The following is a 19,862-nucleotide window of genomic DNA, read 5'->3' on the forward strand; positions in this document are numbered from 1 at the left end:
AATTATCAAAATATTATTTTATTAAAAAGTAAATTATTCTTATATTAAAATGTAAATGATTAAATAAACTAAAACTGTATGACTCTGATGGAGTTTATTACTTTTTTTTCGGTCTGTTTATTTTGTCCTTCAGCCCAGCTCCAAAGCAAAGTCTTTTAGGGTTTTCCCTTCAGAGTAGGGGGGGACACCAAAGTTTTCCCCTTCTGAAACTATATCCACCTGTAAGTCTAAAACACACATGCACACAATTGTTACATAACAGCATTCAATGCATGCACCGTCGCCAATTCATAACGATAGTCATAAGTTATACTGATGTTAACTTATTTGTAGTAGTGACTAACGGTTTAAAAGCAACCACGGTGGCACCACAAATACAGGTATAACATTTTCACATCCAGTGCACCTACTGTACCCCCGGTATGTGTGAGTGAAACTTGCCTGCCCAACTCACATGCATAAAAAATGACTGTCACAACTGGAATGAGAGGGCAATAGCATTTATTTTTATTGCACTTCATCCATATGCATTTATGATTTATATGAGGAAGTAACACCATATGATCCGGGAAGTTGCACGGTACGTGATTGGAAGTTACACTATAAAATGCTGGCCATCTCATAAAGCGTTACGCTTAGTGTAGTGCTTGTTTTTAATGTTTATTGTTAATTTGTAGGTTTCTTTTATTTGGCTAATTTTTTGGAGCTACCGCTCATTTGACTTAAATATTATACTGTATAAATAATATAAATAGAAATTGAGATATTGATGCATAGTTAAAAACCGTTAGCTCTTTTGAGACCACATGGTGTATTTGTAGAGCTTAGAGTGAACAACACACAATATATATAATAACAGACAGAAACCATTTAGATAAACAATCTTTTATTAGAAACATCTTGTATAAAAATGAACATGCTCTACACATTTTTATAATTTCTATAGATAATTCATAAATATCCAGGCACTGTCATTTATTTTTTCTTTAGCTTTCCTTTTTGTTTTTTGTTATTTTTTTTATTATTTTTTTTAATAAGTCAGTACATAAAGCAGACATGATCAATAATTTTTTAATAACATACAATAGCCATTTAAAATTGGTCAGCACGTACATACTTTACATTTGCAACATAGAACCAAAGTGTATTTTTTGGGGGCGTAAATTAACCAGGAAAGTGGCCAAAAGAAGCGGTAAATTGTCATCTTCACGAAAACACAAACCATCTCACAAAATACTTTTATCAAATGATCAAACAAACAAACAAACAAACAAACACTTTTTGCGGCAACACCTTGGACTTTTTCATTGAAGCTGAGAGAATCATTAATTGAACCAAATACTTATTTAGAAGCCTCCTGCACGCTGGTTTTCCTTCCATCCTCCAACCTTTTTGACCTCCCTGACTTGGAATGAGTCTTTGACATGCAACATACAGAGGTTTGCGTCGCCCAGGGAGACACAGGACTGGATGATACAGACTTTACTTTAAACACTTTGCTTGGAGTTTTGTGCAATTTGTCTTTCGTCGTTGTGCTATAGAACGCTGATGCAGAGTAAAGACCACACAGTGTGGAATCCAGGAAATGATTTAAAGGAAAAAGAATCGTGGACAGAAACAGGCACAGAATGAAAGGCAGCGGCCCTCGTTTATCAAGCAGACGCGCAATCTAATGGCAAAACGAAAAGAGTTAATCTCTAAAGAAAATCCACTGTGCTATAAAGGATGTCTATAATAAAATATATTTTGTTTTCCTTTTGACGGCATCATCAGCAAACCGCTGAATCAAACAAATGAGAGTCTGGATAGATCATCGATTAGCTACTGGATTGAATGCCAAATAAAGGTGTGTCATTAAGATATAAATATGAAATTAAAGCCGTTATTTTCGATAAATAAGCTGCTTTTAATAAGCTATGGACGGAAATATGCACCAGTTTCTTGAACAATTGCTCGATAAACGAGGGCCGACGAAGTGTTTGAAGTCCTCGCGGTCGGACCTCCGACCTTCCGACCTCGCGGTCTCCTTGTGCGATGGGGTGCATAATATACAGACATCATCGCATGAGCACGGTTTGATTTGTAGAATGGGTCTGGTCTCACGTTTCACATACAAACTCTCCTGATGTTAGCCAGTGGGGGGGGGGGGCACGGGGCAGGGGGGGCAGGGCCGGGCGGGGCCGGGGGGGGGGGGGGTGTCCAAAAAAATGACGTCGCCACCGCGAATACCAACCATGACGAATGTTGCATTCCATTAGACGTTGACAACACAGCACAGTAAGACGTGATGCTCCCACAGGCATGCTCAGGTTCTGTACAGTGGGGGGGGGGGGGGGTTGGGTCCTCCTCCTCCTCCTCCTCACGCTCCTCCTCATCATCACCGAAACGGAACATTGACAGAGAACTGTGACGACCCGCCGCTTTTTTCGTTTGAGGTGCTTTCGGATGCGGTTCCATTTAGCGATACTCGGCGTAGTAAGGCAGTAGGCAGTTGTTCAGTCGACGTCAGCCGACTGCATTTGACTGCGACCGAACGTTCGATTTCTTTCCTCCCTCTGCTTTTGTTCCAGTGTCCCTTGACTTCAGACAAACGACTTAGAGCCGCGGAGAGGAGCGAGACGGCGCCGTCCGCGCTTCCGAGGGACACATGAAATCACATGAAAACAAACCGCGGGTGGGGTTTATTTTTTATTTTTTATTTTTTATTTTTTATTTTTTTACTCCACCTTTATTACATCACACAGGAAAGAAGCGTCCTGTTTTCGCGACACGTCCCCTTGTCCCTTCCACAACAATCCACTGATGGAGCTCCACCCCAGCACCCAGCAACCGACCAACAAACAAAACAAAGACAACATCCGTGACGCGCCCCACCCCCACAAAAACACAAGCACGCACGCACGCACACACGCACAGACACACACACACACACACACACACACTACACTACACTCCGGGAAAATCCTGCTGGGGTGTTTATTCGTTTATTTTCAGAGCTCTCCGGCATCTCATCCTTCCATCGACGCCATCCCTCTCCTAGATGGCGTGGTTACTGTAGCTGATGTACGTCTGCTTGGAGGCCAGGGCTACGGGTGGAAGGAGGATGGAGAGAGAGAAAGGAGGTGGAGGGGGGGGGGTAGAGGGAAGGGAGAGTAGATTTGTCACTTTTCTTTGTCTCCTATCCGAGGCTCCGTTTCCGTTTACATGTTTGAGTCGCAGTTGCAGTTGGAGTCACCCGTCAAAATAAGATCGTTGGAACGATAAGATATGTGAGCAGGATCTGCCACGTGGTTGATGGCACAGATATGATTTTGGCTCCATAGTAATTCAAATAAAAACATATACTACACATTACAGGCAGCGCCGTGGAAAGTAGAATTTACATTACTACTCATGATGATTTGTCTAGCAAAATAAAACAATAATAATTAAATAAATAAATAAATTAATTAATTAATTATTAATAATAATAATAATAATAATAATAATAATAATAATGATAAAAGCTATCCTTTAAAAAAGTAAAAATAAATACATATATAGAAATAATATATAAATTATTATGATATATAAAATATATAGAAATAAATATATTGAAAAATATATTCATGTACATAAAAGTATGTATGGATATATATAAACTAAATATGGAAATTACATAAAAACGCAAATAATTATAGGGATGATACATTCTATTCATATGTCTTCGGTACTAAACAGAAAAACTGGATACAAAACATCCACATGTACTATCAAAGAAATCGATCAAATCAGTGATCTGTTGTTGACAGCATGCACAGTGTGTTTCTGGTAGTTTGCAGTCTCCGACCAGGAGTGGAGACAAACTCATTTTTGTTCCTCACCGCTGTTTCCATTTAGAGCTTCACTCCGGACCATTCAGATGCATTCAGAGCTCTTTAGCCACATGCAAAGAGCCCAAACATCAGGTGCAGCAAGCGTGGCATGCGGCGGGAAGTCTTTCAGCATGTCTGAATAAAATCATTCTATGCTATTTAAAAAAACTATATGCGGCACCATCAGTGTCGTTTCAATTTTCAATAACGTACTTATATATATAACATACGCTATTCTCTGATTTGTAATTTAGCGTCTGCTGAGAGACGAAGCCCAAGGGCAGAAAACTGCTTATTTGATTTAATGTACCTGCAGGAAGTGTGCGTGTGCGTGTGTGTGTGTTTGTGTGTGTGTGTGTGTGTGTGTGTGTGTGTGTGTGTGTGTGTGTGTGTGCGTGCATGCATCTGCGTCCACGTGACATTTTTAAATAACATTGTCCTGAGTGTGCATGCACGGTGCGGGTAATGTGCCCGCAGCATCCCAGGACCACGGGGGAGGCTTAAGAAGAGAGATGGGTAGAGAGGTAAACACGTTTTCACTATTCTCTTTGTACCAGTTTGGATTATGTGCATGGGGGCGGTATTTTTAAAATTTTTAAATTTCTTTATTTTTTCGTTTTTTCACCCAAAGCATCTCTTCCTCTTCCCGGGGAAGCATTGATAGATGAACCTTATTTGAATATTTATGCGCTGCGAGGCCAAGATAAAAAAAAATAGATGGTCCAGAAAGAATTGGAGCTGGCAGAGCCATCTGTCTTCCCCTGTTCCCTCTTATTGTTGTTGTATGTCCCATTACCGCAAATTCCTCCCTTTGTCAGCGGCGGAAACAAATTACATAGGACGCGCGGCTATCACTTGTCTCGGCCGCTCAGCTGGAGTGGTGTCATCTCCGCCATTAGCATAAGCGGCCTCGGCCAGCGCGATCGGTCATTTAAGGGGAAGCACGCGCACGCCGCATACTGTCAGAGCGAGTTAGCGTCCACGGGTCAACAGCGTGTCTGCGGGGAGGGGGGGGGGGGGGGGGGGGTTGATGAGTGATGGGTGTCTTCCGCTATTCGGGGTGTCGCGTATCAGCCCCGGGGTGCTTTGGCAGGCATGAGGGTTCCCAGTGAAACATAGCAGAACTTAACTCATGGAGAAAAGTGGATGAACATAAGAGGGTTAAAAAGGCAAGCTCGTGGTCCACCAGTTACCTGGATGTTTACAGTCCCTCACAGGGCTCCCCTGCCTCACCATAGTCTGACGCCAAAGTGGAGAGCAGCGTTAGTTCCACGAAAAGAGGTCACCGTATTGAGGTTCAACATGATGTATGGTATTCCTCATCAACCATGTGTCATTAAAGTGCTTCTGCGTCCCTTTATTCCACAACGTTCCACTAGAAATGACTAATGGCAACACTTATGTCCTCATTGGACTTCAGCCACGCGCCAAAGAGTTTTCCAAATTCACATTAACATGGGGAACGCAGTACATATCTCACTTATTTATTTTATGAGGGGGAAAGCCTTGTGAGCAGCCTAACAAGTCTTTCTGATGTAACAGTAGATCAAATAGTACATCTATTTTTTGGGATATTTTCGTTTTTTGCACTTTGCACCACGCACTTTGAACATAACCTGATGGGGATACAGAGCAGTTATAGGCCTCACTATTTATCAAACTGTTTGATCAATTTCAAATATCTTCCGTTGCAAATGCAATTCGAGATGTTACGGCGTTGAGGTCAGTCTGAGGAAACAACAAAACAAGGAAGTTAAGCAACTTTGGTAAGAATTTATCATGAGAGGGCGACTTGATACACAGAATACAACTCAAAATTCACAACTCAACAGAGGACCGTGGAAGAGAGCGAAGCATAAGGAGCGGCAAAAAAAAAAAAAAAAAGAGAATGAGAATGAAATGCAAAAGTCACAATAAGCTTGAAACTGAATGTTGAACTATCGAAACCAGCTCCTGCTTACCTGCCGTAATAACCCAAATACCAAGTTCAGTGTCACCTACAGTCTTTTTTCTCGCTCATATTCTCAGTCTTGCCATGTCCTAACTGCGTCAGCCTGCTTTAAATTGGACTTTAACCTGTTATCGCTGCGATTGTATTATGTCTTTATCCATTTCCAGCTTTCTAATTCCATGCCTTTGTTCTGCTTTGCTTTCATACAATGTCTGCTATGCCTTACTGAATGTGGAGCACTCTCAACAGCCCTTGTCCATGTATGAAATCTGCCGTACAAAGAAACGTTTCCTTGCCTCCCACAAATGACTCCCGGTGTCATTCGTACGAGCCAAAACAGTAATTCATGGACGGAAAAAAAAAAATTAGAATAAAATTAGCCCTGATGCTTTTGACTGAATATCTAAAGAAAGACACCGCTTCTGTGCAGCGTCAGTGGCAACGAAAATAAGAATTTTCAACAGTGACTTCTGTCGAATAATGAAACGGTCCAGAGCCGAATAATTAATAACCAACGCTCTATCCAAACTGATATGAAGCCTTTTCCATCCATCCGTCCATTTTATTCACATTTTTTTCTCTGGAATTCCCTTTCAGTGTCTTTGAAGGATTAAGAAGCCCTTCATCACTGGTTGGTTTGTCGCAGAAGTACACCCAACCTAAACTATTATCTTTATCTATTGCTTCAAAGAGCCTGGACACCCACCTTGTGTTTCCAGGCTCTCGCACAGCTCCGACTTGGCCTCCCCGTTTGGCCGCAGACCGCCTTTGGGGTTGAACTTGTTGGACATGGTTGCTGCGGTGACCACGGCCTTGAGGCTGCGCTTGCGTTTGGGCACATTCTGCTCCGGGTGGAAGAGCACCACGTAGACCTTGGGCATGTAGAGCATCCCCAGGGAGACGGAGGCGCTCAGGCTGACGGAGATGGTCAGGGTGGTGGTCTGGATGTACATCTGGGAGAGAGCACAGTGATTGCACATGGATTTTTGGTCAATATTGATTGGGTGTAAAAACACAATCGAAAAAAGGGAGTAAAAAAGACTTTGATAAATACAGTGTGAGTGGACACCTAGATTTGATTGACACACTTCATCTGCTCACACTGATTTTCCGCGACGATAATCCACTGACTTTACACTAATAATAAATAAAGCATTTTATTACAATTACAGTTGATTGAGAGCTGGGGGCAGGCGTCACATTTCTTGAATAGTTGGACAAAAAAAAAATCCCGATTCATGATCATGTTGGCTCTCACATACATGAGACGGCCAGTTTTGATTGGGTTTTATGGGGTATGTGCATCACAGAATTAACACATTGCAGTGGAAGTGGAGTTATCCAAGAAAGAGGTAAAATATTGAAAATTGTCTTAAAAATCAGAAATGAGTGTTTCCGGAAAGAGGAACCGATAAAGAAAAGAGTGGAGCCCCAAGACTAATTTCAACCATCCAAACGAACTTGAACCTGGGATTCACTTAAATACGTATGATTAGACACGTATTACTGTAGTTAGATTCAACCAGGAAGAAATGCTCGTCATAGTAAATTCAACATTTCTTCTGCACTGCAGTGTGAACCACATGTGAGAGCAGCACCTCCAGAGGGGAACACGAGGGGGGAACGGTGTAAATGGTGAACGGCGCTGGCAGCCATGTTTCTAATGGACGGGCCTCGGGTTTACACTGACGTTACATTGTGCAGACATCATAAATTAGTTGCGTGGTCTGGAAATAACCCTCAGGGCTCCTTAGTCACCAACTGTAAATAATGTGTTTCTCAGCACGGGGTTATGACATATGTTGCTTGTACGTGTTCTCTTGCACCATTGATCTTGTTTGTTCGGGAAGGGGGACATATTTGTACACAGCTTTTGGTTCCACCACGGAAATATCATCGCCTATTTATGGGCATGAATGTCAGCGAGAAGCTTTTTTCCATAATAAGGTGTTCGCTAATGTGGTTCATAATGTGAACACACTTTTCTTCTGATTTTAGAATTTTTTTACAATTTGTCTGTGGAAGAGCTATACTTTGTGTTTTGTCTAGAAGTATACTTTGTGTATTTTGTATTTATGTTGATTTTACAATACAGTTGACAGTTTAAGAAGTTAACAGTGACACAACTAATAACCAAAATAACACACTTTTAACTAGTATACTAAAGTACAGCTCAAGTTAGGTTAATGTTTCAAAATACCTTTTTATAACTGTACTCACATTTCATGTGAACAGGCTCGTTTCTCTTAGCAAAGATGACTTTGTGTTTCTGTTCACAACAATGATATCATAGTACGTCCATAACTCAATGCAGTGCTTTTTAAATGGAAATATCTTGAAAAAGAGGAATCGCAAAAATCAAATATCATGTAAATAATACATGCAATTAATTATTTTAATCGTTTGACAGCCCTACTTTTTTTGGACTTGTGCTGTATATCAGGGGCGGTTTTAGGATTCAAAGACATCAGGGGCTTAGCCCAAGGGGAGCCTCATGCTGCAGGTGGTGGTGGGAAAGACAGGGGTGCAAATTGAACCCCATTCGCTTCCTCTCCTATAGGAAGAGCTGGCCTTGACCACATGTTATGACAAGTCCTGTCTCTGTCTCTCTCTCTCTGTCTCTCTCTCTCTCTCTCCCCCTCCCCCTCCCTCTCCCTCTTCCTTTCTCAAAATGCGCTCGTGCCAAGTAGCGTGAGGTAGATCTGCTGCAGGACCCAACACCTAGGCCTACTTGTGTTTTTTGATCAACAATATCATATTCATTTTAAGGGCTTTTATTCATGATCGGAACAGATAAATAGCTAGGGGCTGTTTTTTTAAATAGGGTTCCAGCCCTACTGGAATGTGATATGAACCTTATTGTTTGAGCTCGGATTTGAATTATTATTATCTTCTTGCCGTATTTCAGGCAAAAAGTATCACGTCAACCGAAGTACGCATAAACATGGTTGAGGTCTTGTAATAGCCGGGTTTGATTGAAATATTTAAATATTATATATGTATTATTTATATCAATATGTTCAACTGGTCTAACTGTCGATATAAAATGATGGAAACCTGCAAAAAAAACCTGTTTGTTTTTTAGATCTGGGGCTACTCACAATACATTCCGGGCTGAAGCATCGGATGCCCACCCCTAATGACACCGCTACTGTACGTTTATATTAGAATCAGAATCGGAATCAGAAATACTTTAATAATCCCAGGGGGAAATTACTTAAAATTACTAATTAATAAATTACTTATAATGCAGGAAACTAGGGAATGTGGAAAATTAAATCCAGGAATAGACAGAGTCAACAGTGACTGTAATACATGTTGGGAGGCGGAGAATTTCTAAAACGAAGCCGTACTGTACACACGAATCCACCCGCCAGCCAAGCAGGAGGAAGGGACGCAAGCCCCCTAAATAAAGAGTTTTCTAGAGCTCAGTATTCCATCACAGTGCGAGGCGTTCCTTTGTGATGGAGGAGGAGGAGGGGTGGTGTAGTCGTAGTAATCTCCTGAGAAGATTACACATGGCCCTGGGTGAGTTAGGAACAATATTGCTCTACCCATCTGGAGCGTAGAGTGGAGTCACTCGGCCGGGACCCTCGTCTCCCCCCTCGTCTCCCCCCCATCCCGCCGGCCTCGTTGAGATAAATCCTCCCTGACACGCGCACGTTTCGACTGCCAGTCGGAGGACGGGGGCAGGGGATACGACGCCCGGAGGGGGAGTCCTCATGAAGCCTCTTTGGAGCAGGTACGCTTGTGTTTGTCATAGTGATTAGACATCAAAATCAAAATCTTATGTCTGACCGTCGGGCATGAATGAATCTCGTCCGATCCCGTCTTGTTTTATGAATTTCTTAATGTTTTGGCTTGGGTTTTCAAGATGCTTAGAAGGGAAAAAAACAAGCTTCATGCATCTACTGATCTTGTTGTTTGTTTTGGTTTGTTTTTCGGTGTTGCTACGTCAACTTTGCATTAAGAACAAAATAGGCAGAGGCAGATAGAGAGGTAGAGCCTATAAATTACTGCATCCCATTAACATTTCTCCATGTCCGTTCCACCTTGAAGCCTCTGCTGGTGCAGAAAAGATATACGTTGCACTGTGTTTCAATAGCATTTCCATGTTTAAAAACAAATTTTTTGACCTGTCAGTGTCATCATAATCCAAAATACTGGACATAGAAATACCGGGAATACAACCATTTTACAGGCTTTGATCATTAACAGTGCATGTAGCACAAACTAACCTGAACATCACCAGCTATCTCCTCAAGAGAGGCTCTTTATTGGATCTGTGCAGATATTTATTACTCAGGAATTACCCAAGAATCCCACTGGTAAAATGTGACTAAGACACATTTTACAAGCGGTAAAATGGGTGCACAGATCTGTTGGTATGCTTGAAATTCCATGGGCACTCAATTCCATTCAAACCAATGGGAAACATCAAAAGCCAGCTCCGATGTATTATGCTACTTCTCAGCGAAGGACAATTTGCTTCTGTGAGATGGATGAATGTGCAGTGATTACTTGGTATTCCTTCCTCAGAGAATCTCAATCAAATGCACACAGAGAAACACAATTAAAGAAAACACTTGGAGCAAACTTGAGATGAAATGCATTATGCTCACAAGTCAACTCTAAAAGCCTTGTAATCCCCACAGTGGAGCGCAATTCAAACCACATCGTCTCACCGTGAATAAAAGCAGATTTCACAAACACAAAACACACGTGCTACAGAACAAAGTGAAATTGGCGTGGCCATTTTGTCAAGAAAATCCAGCATAATGAAAGTGATTTCTAATGCAAGTTTGTCAGACTGTCATGTGCACTTCCTATAATTTAAGGAAATGTAGGGAGTACAGAATAAACAGAAGAAAGTGTGTGAACATTTACCTTTTCTGCCGACTGAGAAGTCCCAAAGAAAATGGGGATGAAGGCGAGCCACACGATGCATGTGGTGTACATGGTGAAGCCGATGGGTTTGGCCTCATTGAAAGTCTCTGGCACCCCCCTGGTCTTGATGGCGTAGACCGTACAGGTGACCATCAGCAGCATGCTGTAGCCCAGCAGGCAGATGAGCGAAAGGTCCGATATATCGCATTTTAAGACGCCGCGGGCCATTCCCGGATTGGCCGTACGCTGGTCCTCGTAATCGATGATGGCTTGGGAAGGGTCCACGCCGAACCAGATGCAGACCCCCAGCAGCTGCACCGATATCAGGCTGAAGGTGATGATCAGCTGGGAGGCCGGGGAGATAAAGCGAGGGGCGCTGACGGACATCTTGCCCTGCTCAAAGATACGGTAGATCCGATTGGTCTTTGTGAGCAGTGCCGCATAGCTGATGCTCATCCCCAGGCCCAGAAAGATCCTGCGCAGGGAGCATATGGCCACGTCTGGTGTGGAGATCATGAGGAATGTTGTTGCGTAACATAGGAAGATCCCCGTCAGCAGCACGTAGCTGAGTTCTCGGCCGGACGCCTTGACGATGGGTGTGTCGTTATAGCGTACAAAGGTGACCACCACTAGCAGTGTGGCCATGATGCCCAGCACCGCGATGAGGACGGGAATGACAGCCCAGGGCGAGCTCCACTCCAGCTTGACAATGGGGATGGGGACGCAGCCGGTGTGGTTTTTGTTGGGCCTCAGGTCGAAGCGGCACATCTTGCAGGTGTAGGTGTCGGCCTGGTACTGGTAGCCATCGCAGTTCTCGCAGTGCCAGCAGCACGGGATGCCCTTCACTGTCTTCTTGCGCTGTCCGGGACGACAGGGCTGGCTGCAGATGGAAGAGGGCACTTCTTGAGTCCCACCGGGCCACTGCATCTCGCTGGTCTGGCGGGGGGGGGGGGGACAGGGTGTCACTTAGGTAAGTAAGATACCAAGACATATCATGTCTATACTGCATTTCATAGCAATTTATCTTTCCTTGCCTTCAGTTTTACAAGTGCACACATTCACCGATATCTTTCATTGGAAATGACAATAAGGAGGGTTAAATATTTCCATTCTTATGTATAAAATAAAGAAAACCAGTCAAATTCAAATATCTGCAAGTATCGAACATTTTCTCGTTCCATAAACATGAGGCATGAGGGCGCAATTCAATTAACTTTGCGAGATGATAACATGCGCATATGAAAGTGAAAGGAGAATGAGATGAACCACTTGACAAAACTAACCCTTATCAGCTGTCAGTGTTTCAGACACTGGAGAGCATTGTTTATATGTTGTTTTCTCTTAAGCAGAAAGCATCATAGTAGTTTAATTAGTTAATTAAAAAGCGTGTTTGACTAACCGGGAAAGGATAATTACTTATGGTTCTATAGTAGCACATTGTTCTACAGCGAGTCTGTGAGGTAGGACATTATTTGCCAATTGCCGTGTAAAATGTTTAAGAGGCTTAATTAACTGAAATAACATTGGGGAAATGATTGAAACAAACATCTGCACAGTAATAGAATTATTTTTTTGTTTATTTTACTCCGGGGGAAGTGAAACGGTATAAATGAAAATTTTAAAGCGTTATTTTCAGTGGCAAAGATGATGCAATGTGCTCCATTTTGCCTACTTGTTAGGTTGAAGATTGGACACACCAATGTTTATAAATCCAGCCACATAGCAATAGATTTAATAAATATAACTAAATACATTTTCAAGTGAGCTGGCATGAGTGATTCCAGTGTCTGGCATACCAGCAGAATGGGGGTTCTTAAACGCAAATTGGATCAGAATCGGACTGAAAAGTAATAGGCTGATGAAAATCTCTGGCTGTACTCAAGCGTATGAGACATTCAAATTCCAAGCAATCGTCACCCACATCCATAGAATGAAGCACCGCAGTGAAAGAGGGACAGAGACCGTGTTGGGAAAGCAAATACAAGCTTAATGTGGCTTTCACCCTTTGTAATGGTGCCAGAAAAAAATCATATGGCACAGTCATATACCATATGACTTTTGTGACATCAGTAGGCTAGAACAGCGCTTTCCAACTATCGGGCCGAGGACCGGTGCTAGGCCATGGGACATTTGTCACTGGGCCATGAGAAGTCGTATCACGGGATATCAGTACCAAAATCTGTAAGCGCAAAAGAGATCCACACATGCTGATGTAGAGGAGACGCGTGTCCAACTCAAACAGCCATGCACGCATATTATTCTTTTGCACAATATCGCTGCTCGTGCAAAGCATATCGTAGCCTGCGAGCAGAATATGTCGGCATATCAGTGCCCGCAGATCCGCAGCGCAGTCAGACAAAGCAAAGCAAACAAAGCAAATAAAAACAGCGTGTTTTTATTGTAGATTTAAATAATTTACTCTGTTTTCTAATTGAATGAAACAAAAAGAGCCCTGTTTGTAACTAGGAGACTCTCTCAGTCTCCCTTTTACAATGACCCACTTCACAGTCAGGAACTTGAAGCTTTTTGTTTTGTTAGTTTTTTCTTAGTTTTCTTAGTTAGTTTACAAAAATTTGTTTGGACATTTGTTTGGACATTTGTTATGCGTCGTTTAGGCCTAAGCATGCATGCGCATTGTTGAAGACTGTTTGTGGGCACATATTTTGTTTTCTCCCTGTCCTCTCTCTCTCTCTCTCCCTCTCTACCTGTTTGCTCCAGGAGTGGAGCAACTGGAGCCAATCAAAGCAATCAGGATAAAGAGGGGGCTGAGGGGCACTGGGAGACACACACACTTGCCCAACAGTGGGCAGCCCTTAATTGTTGGGGGTTTGCTTTTCCTCCTTTTTATTTTTCAACCTGATTGTTTTCTCTCTATGCATCATGTCGGTATGTTGTGTTTTGGTATAAGTTATTTTTTGACTTTGGGTTGGGGATCACTGGTAGACTAGTTATCGGGTTTTGTTTTGGTTTAGTTTACACTCTCTTTTTGGTTGTTTAGGGGAAAGAACTGGGTTTGTATGGCCCATTGCCTGGCTGGCCCCTTAGCGTACCCATCTTTTGTTCTGTTTGGCAGCAATCTTTTGGTTGTTTTTTTCGTTGCACTTTGAGTATGTTTTTTTCCTCTTTTCTAAATAAAAGCCTGTTTGTTTTGATTACTTAATGTCTCGGCGTCCTTTCATATGTTTTGGTCTCTATACGAGCCTGTTGGTTAGAGGGATCGTAACACATTTAATGTTGATTAATGTTTTTGTGTAAACAATATTTGACCCACCGCAGCAAAACCCGCTATCTCGCACATTTCTAAAATCCCCAGGAGCAGCCAAATAATTTCAAAAAAGCTTTCTAGAAGGAAAACAAGATTTTTTCAGATTCTCAACGTACTTTCAAAACTGACTTTGATTTATAAAGGGTCAAATAATGTTAAACCGTGGAGATACATATTCCCGTTAGATGACATGGGGAAACACAGTTCACTTACTGAGACGCTGAATCGCGCTGAACAACACCGATCGATCGTTTCCTTGATAGCGACTGTCCAGGTGAAGATCATTCCTCCATGTTCCATGTGATGTGAAGTCACAATGTGAAACCGTTTTGATAGAGTTCAACCTTTAAATCGTACTACTCTTACACACACTGAGACATTGTGTAGGGGGTGTATACCAACTAAGACGTAAAGCTGACGACACTTCCGTAAACAAGACGAGGATTCACTTGTCTGTGAAAACTTTCATCTCTATGTTGTTATTGATTACGAGAAGCGGGTGGCGGAAGATCTAAATCATATCGCAGACCTTAATCTGACCAGTGCGATAGATCCAGGTCAGTGTAAGCAGCGCATACTTGACTTCATTTTCTGCGATGATAGTCAGTTCTTTAACAGCGACGCTGAATCTGATAGCGGCGTTATCCGGGACTTGGAGAACATTTCAAACAGCAGATTTCAACCTGAATGTGGCGGTGACACGGAATATTTTCAAGAACCACCGGAGGAGACCCACGATACGCCCATTGTTGCTACAACAGAAGAAGCTGATGAAGTGATGAAGTCCGTTGAGTTTGGTGATGCAGATAATGAACAAGTAGCAATGGACAAGATTTTCAAGTTTACCTGCAAATGCAGCCAGGGGCGAAAAGAAAATGAAAAGAGGCTCAAACAGGCTCCCAGAGTGTTGGGTTAGCCTACATAATAACTCCAAGAACTTTGAAGATATGGCATACGCACATTTATATATTAAATGACACGAGACCAATATACAGAAACTCATATTATTGATAGACTACATTTTGTTGTGTTGTCCGTACTTTTAAACTCCTAAATAATTCCACTTTTATCAAACATATATATTCTTACTGTTAAATAAAAGCCTTTTTCAAAACAAAAGATGTTGTGTGTCGATGACGTTGTTCAACATTCCCTTAAAACACAAGAACAATGCAGAGATTTTACCCCATTCAGCAGGGTGTCAAGTCCCCATTCAGCCGAGTGACAAGTAGCCATGCGGCTTTGAATAAAGCCAAGTGTGGGGGAAAACTTTGAAGGTGATTATCTCAGAAACACAGTTTGCCACACCCTTGTCATTAACAAGTCATAGCTTTAAAGATATTTGCTTGATTTGACAGCGCTGAGAGTCTTTTTATATGTTGTTCTGTCTTTTAGTGGAGAGCAGAGGCGCAGGACGCGGAAAATGCCTGCGGTCCGGAGCAGGAGCACAACATACAAACCCTGTTAATCATTTCTAGTTTATCTTTCTGTAACCCGCATAAATAAAATCCTCGCCATGTTGGTGCTCCACTGCCCGAATGACTCCGTCTCCCTCCCTTGTTTTTATAATACTGTATTTCCTCAAATATAAACCAATAGTCAAATAAAAACTGGGCCTCTAATAAATGTCGGGGGCTTCAAATACAGACCCGGGAAGAAATCATCAAAGCTGCGGACCTCCGCACTGGAACAGCTCTCTAGCTCCATCAAGGTGATCTTTTCTCCAAACAAAGCAAATAAAATGCGGTATGCAGTTTATCTAAAGATCTGAGTGAGGCCACTGGTCTTTTGGCCTTTTTTACATTTTATGTACAACCACCACAGAGCAGTATTGTGTTGTATATTTCAAGTTAAGTATATTATTTCAATTTAAGGACAATCCTACTTCCAGGTGAAGTTGATCCGTCCAGTCTCCGATGATCTTGTATTCCCTGGAGTAGTTGCTCATCTGATACTGGTAGATCTCATAGCGTCCCGGTGCATCCCCGTTGACATTGAAGACCACCGGAGTGCCGGCGATTCCTGAGGAGGAAGAGGAAAAAAAACAAGACTAATATTATATAATTATAGGACCCAGAATCGCGATTGTGGCGCCTCCCCTTGCGGCTGCCTGCGTGAGCACCTTGTGCCGATTACGCACATTTTGGTATTTTTTAGTATTTATAGAGCTTATTGTGCGTAATCACCGGGTGTCATGACATTTCACTGCATATATGTATGAACGTATGTATATGTATGTGACAAATAATCTCTTGAACTTGAACTTGAACTTGAACTTGAAGTCCAAAAACCACCATTATATACCGTAGATGTGATTGATAAGAAACCCAGAATTCACATGCACTCACCTGTGGACACACACACACACACACACACACACACACACACACACACACACACACACACACACACACACACACACACACACACACACAGTACAGGCAGACTCATCACGGGCATACACAAACCACAAGCACCTGCTTCAAACACACCTCCGAACACTCTTCTGGTTACACCCCTCTCCTTTTCTCCCTCATTTACTGCCATAGCTATCACAGGAAGAGGTCACATGCTGAATTGTTGTTCCAGTTTTCCCAGACTTAATTAACTGTTTTGTCTGTACATGTTGTCTGATGTTTCTATGTTTATGTTTTTCCATGTACAGTACATGTTGTCGTTTAGTTCTATGTTTATTTGTCTCATGAGGGGAGATTCCCCCCTCTTGGAGTAGTTATTGCAGCAGTTCCCGATGATTAAAGAATTAATCAAGAGTGGCATTGCAGGTTAAGAAGTTGAACTCCACTTGCAGACTAACTCTGTCCTGGATGCAATGGCATAGAAATACTCTGTGTTGTTTGCAAGCATGCTGACAGTACAGGTTAAAAAATAAAAAAGATACGAAACTCAGGATTCAACCTTTTTTTTTTTGTTTGTTTTAATTCACTGAGTTCCAGCTAATGTTTTGATGACACGCTGAGACAAAATGAGGCTGCGGGGGAACTTGAGGCTGATGTTGCCGCTACAATCTAACCGATGGGAGGAGGATGGAGGCTGACAGCCATGGTGTCCTGGTTCTCGGAGGCCGCTGTCTGTTCATATTCGCCGTATTGTTTCACACCCCTTCGCTGGGCCCGCTGCCCCCGTCCTGCCGTATCCTGGAGGTCCTGCCGCTAACGAGCTAACGAGCTAGCAAATGACAACAACACACATTTTTTATTAACACTGCCGTTGGGAGCTTTTCTCTCTGGCTTCCGTTTCCACGCCAACTTTCCAACCTTTCCCAACTTCACAGCTTGTTATAAAATTGGGGTGTGAGGGGAGTGGGGATTCACACATTTCAGAGGCATGATTAACGCGCCTTCTTGTCTCTCTTCGCTGCCGTAGCGTTAGCTTCCTCTCCCCCCCCAACACACGTCATTCCCTCAGCACGCCATCCATTTTTATACCAGTGTGATGGTCACACCTACGACCACACTGTTTAAGTTACCAGCATTATATGAATTTATTAGAATTTCTCTTTTTATATACTCACTACATCCATACACATGTACACACAGGCATATACTATACACAGGTATATACAGCCTCCATACTTTATTGATAGGATTTTACGTTTGCATTGTTTTACTAGAGTCCCTGCGTTTCAGTTTAACCTTGTACAGTTTCATTATCGCATTTTTTACTGACAATAAGTGTATTTGTTTTTGCCACATTACCGCTGCTGTCGGCGGCCATCTTGCCTGCTGAAGAAGGACCAGAACGCCATCGGCGTCTGCTTCAAGATCCCATTTAACTCACCTCATGGAGGTGGGGGAGGGGAATGGCCCATTTTTATGTAGTTCAAGAGAAATCCCTTTCTTAATTAAAAGCATTTTTGGTATTTATTCTGCAATTTATGTTAACTTTTACTGAACTTTTTCGTCTTTTAATCATATTGTTGTGATATTTGTCCCACCCCTCTTGCATCCTTTTTAGTTTAGCTGTGCCCCTGTATGTTCCTCCTGTGTCACTTTCAGACGTCACTCGTCTTTATGTTGTGCTCAATTTGATGACTTCATTTTTATTTGGACTTTACTTATTTAGAAATGTGTCAATGTTCCAAGGTACTTTGGTCTTGCTATCCATCTATCCATTGGTAAATATTTTATTGGGGTAAATAAATCCTCACGTTTTTGCTCATCTACTTTCGACTCCCGGTGTCCTGTGTCTTGGTCACCCTCAACCATACGTTCCACATGTAAAGGTGTCGCAATTTTATCGCATATTCGTAGGGTGAGATGTTTAGATGACGATCAGAGTCGTTTGAAATGTAAAAACAAAATAACAGATTTTGTTTTCGCCACCCAGCAACGCAGAAAATATTTGAGTGAAGCGTGTTAATGACCACAAATATTGACTGTATGATCCAAGGTCGCAATTAAAACTCTCATCCAAAATGGAGGCTTCCACTCATTCAGGTACTGACCGAACCTGCCTTTATTCCAATGTCAAAACACAAGACCGTTATTATACTCCAATTATATTATTATACTCCAGGCCGTAAATCGCGGCTGCCTTAAAGAATAAAAAAGTGTGCGAGCCGTCCATGGTCATTAGTCGGCAAATTGAGCAGAGTTAAGGGCCGAGGCCGGGCTCGATCGTTTTTTCGGCATTTTTCCACATTTCTTCCCGCGAGAATGATCTAAGAAAGTGACCCGGCGTCTTCAAAGCTGCATCTCACTCTCCTCGCTGCCTGCAGTAGTGCTTTATTCTATTCTATATTGTAGTAACCTTGTACTGCAAGTATTGTATTTACACTGTACTAATATTGGGTTTAAAATGTGTCATTTAACTAATTCATATAGATATATTGACTTATATAGTTAAAACAAATGGTCGTCTTTACTTCCTTTTTGACGCAATACGACAATCCCGTACCTTTTACAGATCCACACTCTTCAAAATGTATTAATTTCCTTGTCATTCATAAAGTGACATATGACAACATGGTGTTGCAAGTTGCTTTTGACATACTGAATCAGTCAATGATTCAGTCAATTCATGATAAGACCATGTGGAGTGTCATGTTGAAAAGCAACTTGGGCAGTCCTGAAATTACATTTCTGGAAATTAACCTTCACCAAACAATTCCGCTGAACCACAGTAATGTGAACTCACATCCCTATAATCAGGTTTATTTAGGGGGTGTGACTCACTTTTTAACTGCTGAAAAGCTCCGTATGAATAAGGCCAGAGGCATTTTCTGCAATGAAGATATAATAAATGTCGATATACATCTGGACCGGCCAGGTTTCCTCTTTCCTCTAGTCAGCACGGACGCCCAGAGACACTTCCCAGAATCGGTGGGATTGCATGGACACTTCCCGTTCTTTTCCCTAAAAAACCTTTTAGATTCTCCACTCAGCTGTCCAGAAAGTGTCTGAAGCAGTTCTGCTGTGCCGCTAATGCGTTTACACCATTGATTTTCCTCTGCAACTGCGTTTTAACCCCCAATGCTTTTCATTGCTAAGAAGCCTTCCAGTAATACGACTCCATAAATAAATGAATGTGTTAAGTCTATATACAGCGTCTTTAACAAGTTCCATCCAGAATAAGACTTTTCTTAAAGAACTGAGGGGTACTCCGTGACATTCAGTCCCTGAAATTGAGCACTTAGGAACACTATTTATTATTTGTACTGTAGGTTGTGGCACGTCTAGAACATCCATAATACTCCCAAATATTGTCTGTATCCCCAGTTGTAGCAAACTGAGCAGCTTGGCTGTCCAGTCTGAAAACAGCATTTCAGAATCCTCCAAATATTCTATGAACCAGAATTCCAACAAAGAAAGGCGGGGGGATCCAACTCAGATTTTGAGTAACATTACCTGGGGGTAAATAACAGGTGGCCACTCCCGCTGACTCA

General features: G+C 42.2%; 1 protein-coding gene across 1 annotated transcript in view; it reads right to left on the reverse strand.

Moving 5' to 3' along the window:
- Positions 1-3,036: 3,036 nt before the first annotated feature.
- The window catches only part of LOC307241111 (metabotropic glutamate receptor 4-like), a gene marked incomplete at its 3' end in the record, with an annotated part of 141,841 nt that continues 125,015 nt past the window's right edge, over positions 3,037-19,862 (reverse strand). Inside the window, exons 7-10 of the mRNA XM_080015117.1 lie at positions 15,843-15,979; positions 10,693-11,628; positions 6,512-6,758; positions 3,037-3,086 (exon numbers count right to left, since the gene is read on the reverse strand). Coding sequence (XP_079871243.1) covers positions 3,037-3,086; positions 6,512-6,758; positions 10,693-11,628; positions 15,843-15,979 — 1,370 coding nt within the window. The remainder of the gene's footprint in view (positions 3,087-6,511; positions 6,759-10,692; positions 11,629-15,842; positions 15,980-19,862) is intronic.

The sequence above is a fragment of the Zeus faber genome (assembly GCF_960531495.2).
Source record: "Zeus faber genome assembly, chromosome: 15".
NCBI lineage: Eukaryota > Metazoa > Chordata > Actinopteri > Zeiformes > Zeidae > Zeus > Zeus faber.